This window comes from Pararge aegeria, chromosome 12 (genome assembly GCF_905163445.1).
Source record: "Pararge aegeria chromosome 12, ilParAegt1.1, whole genome shotgun sequence".
NCBI classification, from domain to species: Eukaryota; Metazoa; Arthropoda; class Insecta; order Lepidoptera; family Nymphalidae; genus Pararge; species Pararge aegeria.
Window position 1 is genome coordinate 1,471,746 of NC_053191.1, and position 13,776 is coordinate 1,485,521.

General features: G+C 37.9%; 1 protein-coding gene across 3 annotated transcripts in view; it reads left to right on the forward strand.

Annotated features, from left to right (window-relative positions):
* Positions 1-13,156, forward strand: part of LOC120627828 — a 91,012-nt gene extending 77,856 nt beyond the window's left edge. For all 3 annotated transcript variants that reach the window (XM_039895895.1, XM_039895896.1, XM_039895893.1), the window contains one exon: positions 11,432-13,156. In XM_039895895.1, the coding sequence (XP_039751829.1) occupies positions 11,435-13,075 (1,641 nt within the window). In that variant the 5' untranslated portion in view covers positions 11,432-11,434 and the 3' untranslated portion in view covers positions 13,076-13,156. The remainder of the gene's footprint in view (positions 1-11,431) is intronic.
* The last annotated feature ends 620 nt before the right edge of the window (positions 13,157-13,776 follow it).

Genomic DNA, 13,776 nt, shown 5'->3' on the forward strand with positions numbered 1-13,776 from the left:
ATTAAGTGATGAAATTAATAAATTTACAATTTTCCTGGGGATGCTCCGGTTTCGGAGCGAAACATGCGTACATTTTTGAAGATTTGTTTGTGTGGAGTATAAAGATTGAAGAAATTATAAATTACACCATACAGATTCTCCTACTTTTCGCGTAGTTATAGTAAATTGAGCTTCATTTTCATAATTTAGGAGATAGTTATAAATTTAAATAACGTGACTTACTAACATAATGTTATTACGATTTTACCATCTCCTTAGCACAGCACTAGCTATAGCTATGGCGGTATGGCCTATAACGGCAAGGTCTCGATCCCCGGCTCAGGTTAATATTTAATTCATAACTGTTTGTATATTCATTATTCACGTACATAATATAATATGAGACCCCGTTAAGCTGTATCTTTAGCATAAACATTATTAAACTAATTTTAATAAATTAAATGATTTTATCTAAAACAAAATCAATAGATATTAACATTGATTAATAAAATAATGCATTAATTTTACTTCTTTTTTTTAAAATTCATGTTTTGACCAAAATAATGCAGTGAAATAACGTCATAAACGCGGGCACCAGATAGCAGTAAATTAATGAAACCTTTCTTAAATAAGTAAAGTTCAACGGGTACATACCACGATAATATATTTGGATTTGTCGATATTTCGACACAGTTGCATGGAGTCCGAACGTCCATGCAACTGGGTTCTACGATGAACTATATTTAAGAAATGTTGATTAACCACGAAAACCTTAGTTTAAAATCTTTAATGAAACCTTAATAACTTGTTTGTTATTAAGTAAAGTTTAAAAGAAAGGTTACATAAAAGTGCGTGTGGCATGCTGTACGGTCGAGTGCAAGTCGCATGACAAGCGGCATGCCCCGCGTACATCGACCCTGCCATCCAGTCCACGCCGCATCATCATTCATCACCCACACACCCATCCTACCGGATGAAGTGATTGCATATACAGTGTAATCATTACCAGCTGTTCTAACCTTACAAGTGTAGCACTTTCTCCTCACAAGCGCTTGTTAACCGGCCGGCCCCTTAGAGTAGAGGTGAAGAGAGATACAGAGCTAGACTCGCACATCAAAGTTGTCAGGAAAATAAGACTTACCTAATTAAAAAAAGCGTGGTTTTTCTACATAGGAAATAAATAAAAGATGGTGATTGCATAAAATCAAACTGTTTATTTCTCTTTAAACTGATTTGTCTATTACTTTACTTCTATTTAAAATATAATAGTATTTTAAATCTTCATGTAAAAAATACGATTCGACCACCAATTCGGAAAACTAATTTGGAACTAAAACCCAATTCGGAAACCTAATTCGAGGAAGAATTTGGCAAGAAACCTCTTAGAACTGCTTTAATTCTTTCGATTTGGCAAACTTTTAACAAAACCTTTAGAGTATGTCTCTAACAATCAATCACACCAAGATATATTATAATATATTTTTAATAAAACACGTTGTACAACTGAATAGAGAACATAGGACACAACTCTCAAGTTTCCACCCAATGGTTTTCCTTTTCCAGTGTTGTTAAAGTCTTAAAACGCTCATAACTTGGAAAGTTAAAGGTGGGTTCGAATTCAGCACCCAAAAGTGAAACTGAAGTCACACCCACCACCTGTTTCAAGTGTCATATTGTGCAAAAAGCGGTATCTTTTCGGTACGATATTGCGTAGAAACCGATTCAAAAGCATCCTTAACGTTAACATTTGTAAGTCTATTATATCTGTACTAATTGTTAGCAAATAGTTTTTAGTTAAAAATAACTTTCTTAATATTTCCAAAAAATTTATTTCTTTATTCGTTATTTACAATATTATTTTAACTATCACTCTTCGCTTAGATAAGTTTTACACTTCTAAAATTATATCCATTCCAAGTACGTTGAGCGTTCGCGCCATAATCCATAATTGGCGCAATCTTTTCTTCTTTATATTGTTTTTTTCTCTCGGTATACACACACAAAGAGGAAACAAACATACCATCTATATTCAAGCTTATATAAAATACTTAATTATTGTTGAAACTATTTAAATAATCTATATTAAATAATTACTGTCTACATTATAATTGTAAATCTTATTGAAATATATGTTTTCTATACAATTGGGTACATTGAAATTAACATTCGCGAATAACAAATCAAGCGCCATCCTTCATATAATGATCTTAATTAATATTATTTTAAATATTTAAATAATATCATAAAGGTAAATAACGCTAACATAATATTGCTAATATTATATTGTTATTATCTACTAGGTATGAGTAGATAAACTCGAAACTACTTACTGTGCTTCTAGCGAGTGCCATGTAATATATTTTATTACAGTCAAAATAATTTATAACCTAAAATAAATGGTATTTTAAGGCAAGCATAGGAAAAAACTGTAAAGAGCTGCTTTATCCGCAGTCTTCTATGATGTCATTTGATCATCGTCAGTGTTAAGCTCATTTTGACGTTGATGACGTCAACAGGGAACCACGATCATCACGATCTACGTGATCATCTTTCGCTAATTACCTAAGCGATGTACAATTTACCCGACTGACTGATTCAAGGTTTTGGTAGTTTTTTACTGCCTCGACGATCTAATGGTTAGCAGGAATTGTTATTGTCAGAAAACCGTCATCAAAAGCTCAAAATTTGGACGTCCATCGTTAAGCCATTTTTAATAATCTACTTCTTAATAGATAGGTCTAGAACACAAATCCATTTCTTTACTTTGTGATATTTATTTTAAGTCACAAACGTTGTACAAATTTAATTTGATTTGCTATCCGTCCATCCATTTGGATTCGAAGCTAATGCAGCCTCTAAACACTAGTTATTAGTTTTAAAAAACTCCTCTAAGCTGTTTATAATAGCTTTGAGATAAATGGCTTTGATTGGAAGTTTAATTTCGACGGGTCTGGTTGTAGGTATAGTAACGTTTTATGCGTTCGAATTTTGAATATTTTACATATTTGACATAGGTCTTTGTAGGGAGTTCTAAATTCCACGGTTCTGTGCCGCTTGGATCCAGCGGCTACCTGCGACGCGCTTAATGTCGTCTGTCCACCTCGTTTGGGGTCGAACAACGCTGCGCTTACCATTTCGGGGCTGCCATTCCAGCACCTTAGGACCCCAACGCCCATCCTTTCTCCGAACTATGTGCCCCGCCCATTGCCACGTCAGCTTCGCGACTCGTTGAGCTATGTCGATAAATCTGGTTCTTCTACGAATCTCCACATTTCTGATTGCTCACGTAGAAATACTCCGAGTATTGCTCTCTCTATCGCCCGCTGAGTGACTCTGAGCCTTCTTATGAGGCCCATAAATAATACTATTTTAAAATACAATCTTATAATTTACAAACTATAATATTACAATGTGTCGAACGATTAGCGCAGTCGGCAGTGATCCTGCTTTCTGAGACCAAAGTTGTGGGTTCGATTCCCACAACTGGAAAATGTTTGTGTGATGCTCAGGAATAGTTTTCAGTGCCTTGGTATTTATCTGTATATTATAAATATTCATTTATATTTTTCATAAAAATATTCATCAGTCATCTTAGTGTCCATAACACAAGCTACGCTTACTTTGAATGGCGATGAGTGTATTGTCGTAGTGTATTTTTTTAAATTATTTTGTTACTTATGGCAAGTTTTTCTTAGCAAGAAAGAGGAAGGAAGATTTTTATCCGCAAAGTGTAAGGAAAATTCAATTATGGTCTATGTGACAGACATACGTTAGCAGCGTATGTAATTTCGTAAAAACGTGATAGGTAGGTACAATTACGATAAACAGATTCGTACTTGCAAGATACCTGACATTGAAGGAAATGAATAAGTAATTTAGGTATATTATCTGATAAAAATATAAAATATTTGAACGACCGCCTTAAAATGATAAAAAAAAATGTTTTTTATTCCACTACAAGTTAGCCCTTGGCTGCAATCTCACATGCTGATAAGTGATGATGCGGTCTTAGAAGTAACGGGCTAACCTGTTAGAGGTATGGCAGTTATATTAGATGTACCAACACTATGATTAGGATAACAAAAATATTGCAAGAGTTATTGTGGATTTCTTGCTTCAAATGGCAAACCCTTCAATACGGTTAAAATATATATCTTATATATAAGATACATTATATATATATATATAATATATACATGTAAAGCCAATTCATGTCCGACTGCTGGACACATAGTTGGAGTTTTACGATAACAATCACGTTTAAATGAAAATTACAAGCACCCACGGCTAAATGTGCACACCAAAGCTCATGTTGGTACTGAGAATTTTTTAATAGAAAGCCTAGCACCCAAGATATTTTTACCTCACCCGGGACCCAGGATCTTGTGACCTATAGTTAATACTAAACCAACGGGACAAAATGTAATACTTGCTTAAAAACCAAACAGAAAACCCAACAATTTTTGAATTCGAACCGATAACCGAAACCTCGTGGTTCGCAGATGAAAATTCTAACCACTACACAAACGAGGCAGTTATAACGTAAGATTCAATCCTAGAAAAGGTATCGTCATTAGAATGCCGTTGCATCTTACTATTCGGTATTCCATACAACCTTAAAAAAGCCCAATGAATTGTTAAAATGAACACGCAATTGTAATCACTATTCTCAAAACCACATGACGTAAATTTGCATGCGCAATTTAGCATTTAGTTCTGATCACTGCTCAGGTACCTCGACCGTGACCGTTCCATATGAGCTATTCGACAAAAGGCCACCTTCCATCTATTAATAACTGGCAATCATTCTTCAAAGGAAGATGCGCATATATTATCTCCTTAGATTAACAATCGGTATATTCGAATAAAGGAGACAGTGTAGGTATCTATATATTAATAACACTTAATTTTTGACGACCTCCCTGGCCTGACCTCTGTGTGCTGTGAATTTAAGTAGGAGATCCCGGGTTTGATTCCCGCCAGTGGCAACTTGGGAATTTATCTGATCTGGTGGGCTTTGGCCGTGGCTAGTTACCACCCTGCCGACAAAGACGTACCGCTAAGCGATTTAGTGTTCCGGTGCGATGTCGCGTAGAAACCTATTAGGGGGTATGACAAGGTACCATACGCCCGCTACCATCTTAGACTGCATCATCATTACCACCAGGTTGCAGTCAAGGGTTAACTTGTATGGTAAATGAAATGAACAGAGCAACACTTCAAAGGGCATGCAAGGAAATCGTGCATAGAGGGTATGCCAGGGTATGCAGATGATATAAAATAAAGAAATACTCCAGTACGAGTTATAAAAAACTTAAGGATAGGCTTTGTAAGAGTTATAAAAAGCCTATCCTTAAGTATTTATAACTCGTACTGGAGATTTTCTTCATTTTATATCATCTGCATACCCTGTACATTCCCTCTATTCACGCCTCTGCAAGTAATACGTCCTGCAACGTAACATGCCGCCCCGTGTCCATTAACTTGAGGCGTAAGTCAAAAAGTAAAAAATATCTTTATTCAAGTAGGCCCATAGGTGGCACTTCTGATGCTTACATTACAGTGGGTACATCACAATGGGTAGTTGTTGTAGAATTGTATGCAATTTCCTTTAAACGAATTATGAATTTATGTACCTAACCTAGTATATTGCTCTGTAAGTTTATTCTTACTTCTAATGTTCAAATTATTGCAATCACAATTTTTTAAAGTTATTCTTCTTTTGGCGCGTTAGGGAAAAATTACGAGAGTATTTTATTACGATGCGCGCGCACACCGTCACAAAAAAACCGACACCCTGAAGTTAGCTATAAGGGATTCAATTGATTCATAAATCTCGATTATTAATGTTAGTTGTCCGATAATGAGTATATTAGTATTCAAAATTTATTTATGTTTATTATGGCCATTTCTTTAATTATATAGTTTTTTTTTTGGTGATAGTTAAATAAACTTTATTTAACAACTAAATAACTAACTGATATTGCGTTATAATAAAACTTTTAATGTATTAAATACCTTTTCACTTGAAATTTTTGAAAAGATTTTAAATTTTTATCTTGTTACGCTAAAGTAGTATTACTAATTCGCTTGTAAATAAGTACACACACATTTTTCCTAAATTTAAATAAAGTTTTATGAACATAAATTACATTTTCAAATATATATTGACTAGACGCTGTCATTATTTTGAAATATTTTAATTTATCTCGCTCGGACCGATTTTGTAGATCGAACGAACAGCCCTCTTCTGTAGCACGAAAATAATGCTAATATCAGCAGCATAGTGCTGTGAAAGTAACTAAAATATGGCCTAATTTAGTTACTTTAGCAGTTTCTACGTCAGTCGTACGGCGTAACTTCTTTACCGTATCGGCAGCAGAACTAGGTGGTGCACGTAGGTGCAAAGCCTCATGCACCCGTAATTACACCGGCAACCACACCTTTCAGACTGGAACACAGTGCTGCTTGGCGGCCGAAATAAGCATTGTGATAGTACCTACTTCCCCAGACGAGTTTGTCACAAAAAGCTAAAAATTTACTCTAACAATATTTGATTTACGCGGTAACCTCTTAAATGCTTTATCTTAAATGGTTTGTGAATGGTGCTATTTAAATTCAAGGCGAATCATCTGATGATATATTAATTTATAATCTGTATAAATAAATGAAATTGGAATGTCTGTGATTTCATAACAACTGAAAACACGTTTAGGCGCACCGCAAGTTTAAACGATTCATTTATTAAGATGTATCAAGAAATGTATTTTATTTTCTTCAATTTTAGAAATATATTTTCTTTTCTAGTCGCTTTAGTGCGAGCATAATGAAACATATTATTTGGTTTCAAAATATCATTGCAATACGCCACGAGCATGTCGCGGTCATCGGTGTTTAGAAGCCATAAGTTTTCCCCGACCAAAAACCGCTCACACGTTTAAAGAAGTTAACAAAACTTAAAAAATAACCAAAAAACTTTTAATTTCACCATTTCGACTGTCACGTGACAATTCTCTCATGGTAGGAGTTGTTTTTCAGTATTGAGATACTTGAACATCTTATTAATAAGAAGTTAAAGCTTAAATTCGCCTTCGAATCTTCAGCTAGGGTTTTCGACAGAACGTTTGTGAAAAAAAAATCAACAGGATTCGCGATTTTAAAAGGAGTGACATTAGGACCAGGTTACTTTGGCGTATAGAGAGGTTGAGATGCAAAAACAACTCCTCGGCTTGCGAGCGGGAAACCTTGTACTATGGCTACTGATGTTTACGACTACTGTTTCCCGATCTGTGTGATTGCTAAACCGTGATGACGCCGCCCTGTGCACTCCGGCCCACTTACGAAAGGCCCCACAGTTCTGTTTTAAAACGTAAAAAAATTGGCGATTAAATAACAATAAATTACCATAATGGCGTAATAAAACAATACGATGCATATTCCATTTCGTCAATTATATTAATATTTATAAAGCAACTTAATAATAATACTTAGTAAACTGATTTTATGCAACTGTTCTAGATTTGCATGATTTCGTGTACGACTACAAGTCTATAAATTCCATCGTTATTGAATTTTCAACGAACACCGCACAGGGCCGTTAGATTGGGGAATAGTCTGGAGGGGGGTCCAAAATGCAAACAACTACGTTCTTCACTATTTATTGATTACACACAGTCTGTTTTAGGCGCGGGATATATATTTTTTGTCTCCTGTACACAACGTGTAACGGAATTACGAAATACTGTTGAAGGTTGCATAAGTATATTTCATAAGAAATCACCCTGTAAACATATTAAGCCAAAAAAAACATATTTTTTCATTCCAATTAGTTCAAAACTTTCTAAGTGTTTACTTTTAACAACCCTATTGAAGATAAACTACCTACCTACCTACGCTCCGCGACGCGTACGTAAAATTAAGTGACAGGAGTCACTTAATTTTACTTTTGCATTTGATGTTAGGGATGTATCTGATTTCTTTTGGTAAAAACTACGGCAGTGGTTTACTCGAAAACTATTAGCGTTTCGGTTTCACGGTTAATTCTCAGAGACAGTAAATAATGTACCACTAAAACTTTTGAATTCGTCACGGGTTAGATTCCCGACAGGGGATTTTCTCGGGTAGTCTGGTGTGAGGCTTCGGCCGTGGCTAGTCACCACCGTACCTGCAAAGGCGTTTCGCTAAGCGATTAAGCATTCCGGTACGATGTCGCGTTAAAACCGATTAGAACTGCCACACTCCCTAACAGGTTAGCCCGCTACCATCTTACACTGCATCGTTACCACCAGGTGAGACTGCCGTCAAGGACTAACTTGTACTAGAATAATAAGAAAAAAAAACAATTATGAATTCGAATTAGAATTGTTTTTCATCGCTATACTTAGTCAAAATAATTTTGAAAATCGAAATAAAACATCAAACGCCAGACCCTTCGGTTGCTCAGAATAAATTCACTAACGAGTTAATTCGCTAGCAGCGTCACTAACTAGTTAGTGACCAATCATTGATTTTTACGCTATTCAAGTTCTTAATAATTCGATAATAACAGCATTTCGAGGAAAGTATTCCGCGGTCCGTGAGTCGTGACTGTAGTGAATGGTTTAGCTGTTTGTTTAGAGCAACTTGTTTCGAACACGTTATTAACTTGCGTATATTGGCTGCCATTTAACTGAGTAAATATTATTTGTCCGGTGTGAGGCTAAGGCGGTGGCGAGTTACCACTCTACCCACAAAGACCCGCTACCCGCTACCCGCTAAGCGATTTAGCGTTCCAGCACGGCTAGCATGAACAGAAGACAATTATCTCCCGTCATCAATTATGTCAAACATATTAATAGGTTGGGGAAAAAGCCTTTTCTCATTATAGTATGTATGAACTTGTAATCAAATCTATTTGGCTGTACTATTTGTATCTGGCTGGTTTTGATATCATTAAAAGTTTAAATTTTAAAGAAGATAATTCCAAATTCAAATTAGGAAAATGTGTGATTTTTTTTTGTTTTTCGTACTGTGAAGATGAGTGAAGTCTAATGAAGAAATTCGATACATTTTAAAATTTTACTACAAAAAAGGTAAAACTGGAACGCAAGCCGCGAAAAATAATTACGATTTTTATGGACCTAGTGCATCGTCCGTGAGAGTAGCACAAATTTGGTGTAAGCGTTTTCAATCCGGAAATTTTGATGTCAAATATGCACCTCGCTCTGTTCGTCTAGTTAAATGTAAATAAACTATATTAAAAAATTCTTAGAATTTTCTTAAAAAATGCGAAGAAACTTTTTCCCCAACCTTATATTATCATGAATTAGTGAACCACGCACATTAAACAACCTCTTGAATTACAGCGAAGAGGATACAAACACAACTAATTTTAAGTTGTAGGTACTTCTTCTTCTTATTTTTCTTTTTATGGCTTTTAGGTGTGCCAAATCGGCACGTTGTATTTCGCCAATGTCACGGTTACGTGGCCTTAGGCCAAATTTTAGGATAATGGCAACAAAATTGACGGATCACACGGTCCGTCAATTTTGTTGATATTTTTAATATGAATCGAAGACATAAATTGATTCGCTAAATTATCAAATTACTGTGCCTTTTATAGCCTATTTGTAAACACCTTGTGTAATAGCATCGAATACTTATGATAACACCAGCAAAGTACTTCATGGACAGATCTTGAACATTGATTATTGTTGATGATGTATTGTTGTGGGTGTTTTTGCGTACCAGGCAGCAGTTTTCCCTCCACGATGTAAGTTATCACAGTGCCCATCATCATAGTAGTCAAGCTAATAGCACAGAGTAACGATAGTCATGCGGGTCACAGGTCACACATGAGGTCCGACAAGAAATGCACGCAGCAACGGGATACGGTAACGGGGGCAAAATTTTAGTCTGGTGGGAAGCTTTGGCCGTGGCTAGTAACCACCCTACCTACAAAGACGTGCCGTTAAGAGATTTGGTGTTCCGGTACGATGTCGCGTAGAATACGATTAGGGGTATGACTATCATACTCCCTAACAGATTATACCCGCTACGACGACCGACTGCATCATCACCAGGTGAGATTGCAGTCAAGGGCTAACTTAACTAGCCGTGGCTGTTTATATTCTTCAAGAAGTGAGCGCTTTATTGCAATCTGTTAGAGGTAGTTGATGATGCAGTCTAAGATGGCAGCGGGCTCACCTGTTAGAAGTATGGCAGCTATGTTAAACCTCACCAGTAATCGCTTCCAACGCGGCAACGCTAAATTGCTTCGCAGCACGTTGTTGTAACTAGCCACGGCTATAGCCGAAATAAAGCTAAACTGCAGCACAAAACCCTTAATTCTATTCATGGATCTATTTGGTGACCTCCGACTTATTAGCATACACTGCTCAGCACTGTACCAGGAATACTAAAAAATTTATGGCAGTGGCCTAGAATCATGGTGTATAGTTTCAGGTTAAAGAATCATTTTTTTCTCTTAAAGAATAATTTATTATACATATTCACTTACAGAGAAATCATATTGAACTTATATTATTTGATTAGCAATCATTTATATTAAACTTATTATTAAGGTATACAAATAAATTATTAAAGATCTACCCTCAGAAACTTCGATCACCGTATGTTGCGAAATGCGAAGTCGTTGCCATAGTGTAGTCATAAGCGGTATTACAACATTACAACTGAGATAGTAGATTTTTTAAATTGCGTTTGAAAATTGTAAACGACTTCGCATTTTTCACTTCCGTGGGCAATTTATTGTAGAGTTGTACTCCTTCAAATTTCACATCTCTTCGCCCGAGGCAGGTTCTAAGACGTGGAAGTAAAATATAGTTTTAGTAGTAGTACAGGTATTTGTGATCTGTCACATCCCGTTCGAAGAACTACTAACGTGGCTTATTTCTGGCTCCAAAAATAAGCACCTACCATTTCTGTGTTCCGGTCTGACATACGTGGTTGCTGGTGTTATGACGTTTAAATCCTACGCCTCAGATTGAAGAACACAGGGGCCAGGGAGGTACTTTCAGTGGCGTGCACTTCATACATGCACAAAAGCACTGCATACCCTAAAATTGAAATATAGCCGGTATAAGAGGAGTATTTTTCCATTTTATGCAATTTTCCTGCTGTATGCATACCCTGGTAAGAAACCCAGTGCACGCCACTGGGTACTTTGTAGGACGTTTTATAGCATGCCCTGTGTTGCTCTGTTTATAGGCAATGGATTTCCACTAAGGTCCGTAACTTATTCAGTCCGGCCGAAGTTTTCCTGCTCTAACAATACAGCCAGTTACCCTGTGCGAAACGCGACTGGACCTGCGAAACCAAAGTTGCATTTGCCAGTCACATTCGCTCACATATCCGACATTAGTCTGGTCCGGCGGAGCCTCATAGTTATACTTATTATTACAGAGAAGATTTACTTATGTATGTTAACAATATGAATTTCTCCTTGTTTTAGGCCATGCGGGGATGGTGCGCGCGGTGGAGCGGTTCCGGGCGGGCTCGGCTGCGCTGGCTGGCAGCCCTCGTGTGCTGGGGCGGGCTCGTGGCCCTCGCCCTGCCCCGCCTGCAGCAGGCACCCCCGCGCACGCGCCCCGCGCCGCCCGCCCGCCTTCTGCTCCAGTCGGAAGCCGCGTCCACTCCCGCCCCGTTCCCCTCCACACAAACCCCGCCGAAACCAGCAACAGACACACGAGTACTCACAGAAGACGAACTTCGAGCTGACGCAGAAAGGCGACTCCCTTCGTTACCCCTCGCATACTGGCACAAACACAAAAACGACAAGAACAAGTTCTACAAGAAGAAAGACTGCGCTCCATTCCCATCGATATACGACCTTGAGTTTCACAATACGTATTGGCAAACTTTGCGAGCAAAGAACGACGTTTTCCACTTCTACGGAGCATATCTTGACGCGAGAAACACATCCCGTATAGGACCAGCAGTAAGAGTACTAGCAGTTCACGATCGCATCAAGCCCACCATCACTACTCATTGCCAATTATGGTTCGAGGAACGCGACGCACCGGTTGTTGTACGAAATCTTGAATACAAATACGTTTGGAACAGCAAATGGGGCAATTATAGAGATGGAGTACTTCAACCTTACCTGCTAGCTTGTGTGCTGCCAGCTGAAGTGCGCCATTTAGTCCCAGCTTCAGTATCAATTGTTTCCGACCCTTGCGACAGAGCTACGAATAATTTAAGAGTACACTACGATCGACCTAAGCCACCAGCAGTTCAAAAGGAATTTGCTGTTTGCGTTAAAGGCCTTGACTTCCTACATGAGGATCTATCAGTCCGCCTTGTTGAATGGATCGAAACTATTCGCCTTCTAGGCGCAGACAAGATCTTCTTCTACGAACTCCAAATACACCCGAATATCACAAAGGTTTTAAACTACTACAACGCACTTGGAGTGACTGAATTGACGCCTATAACTTTACCTGGTGGACAACCGAACTTACCAGGCCTCCAACACATGTATTTAAAGAAGAAAACGACACATAAACGACAGATGGAATTGATACCTTACAACGATTGCTTGTATCGCCATATGTATCAATACAAGTGGTTAGCACTGCTGGATATAGACGAGGTTATTGTCCCATTAGAAGACAACGACTGGAGCTCTTTAATGAAGCGTATATTACCTCTATCTACTCCAGTATCTGGAAAGCCACCGCGCTCATCATATCACGCCTCGAACTTGTATTACCTTGATTCGTTACAACATGAGCATGCTTGGGAAGACGGCATACCACGCTACCTTCACATGTTGCAGCATGTTTATCGAACACGGAACTTCACGAAGCCAGGCCAGTACGTTAAGGCTTTCCACGAGACGGAGCGTGTTCTGGCTCTCCACAACCATTTCCCGCTGGCGTGTTTGGGTGGTGCGTGTTCTTCGTACGCCATCGAGACAAAGCATGCGCGTTTACAACATTATCGTGCTGACTGCGTGACAGCACTGAGCAAAACTTGCGCTGAGCTTCGTCAGCAGCCAGTCCGCGATACAGCGCTGTGGCGCTGGCGAGCTCCTTTAATACAAGCAGCTGATGCAGCGCTGACAGCGCTCGGTTTCCTACCTCCTCACCGGTGACCAAAATCGCGCGCGTCCTCTGCATATACGCTTAGTTCTTTTAACCTATTAAATGCTAGTATTAAACGTATTTTTATAGTTCCCCCGAGTTTTTTTTAAAGTGCCTTGTGAATATTATAAGTCGGGCAATAGACCATGGATGGATTAATAGAGATAGGTTGTTGTTGAGAATTGTTGCGCACTGTAAACTAGTCGCTGGCAACTCAATTTCTCTTCGATTTTTATTATAGATCAGACTCACATGGGTAAATATTTAAACTATAGATATTAAGTAGCGATTAGTCGACAGTGCGCAGACTTTATTTCACAGCACGAAATTAATTTATAAGGAAAATTTACGACAAAATATAATGTCTTGCTCAAAATTATTATGAAAGAGAGTTTACACTTTTTGAATCGATTTTATTTTACGATTCAGTAAGTTTTTGATCTTTCCATACTGGGATCTAGGAATAGGAAATGGAACTACTAGGTAGGTAGGTATATCAAAAAAATGAGCCGTATTCATGTACGCTCATATTTATATCTTATCATAAACTGATCACCAATGGCCTCACCTTAAAATAACCTTGGCATGTTGCTATTGGTTGTTATTATGGTACTCTTGGTCAAAATGGTTTTTTAAGCCAATCTTGGATTAGTGACAGACGTTGTCGTTATTATATTCGAGTGTCGCAACACAGTAACGTCAGATTAAAATA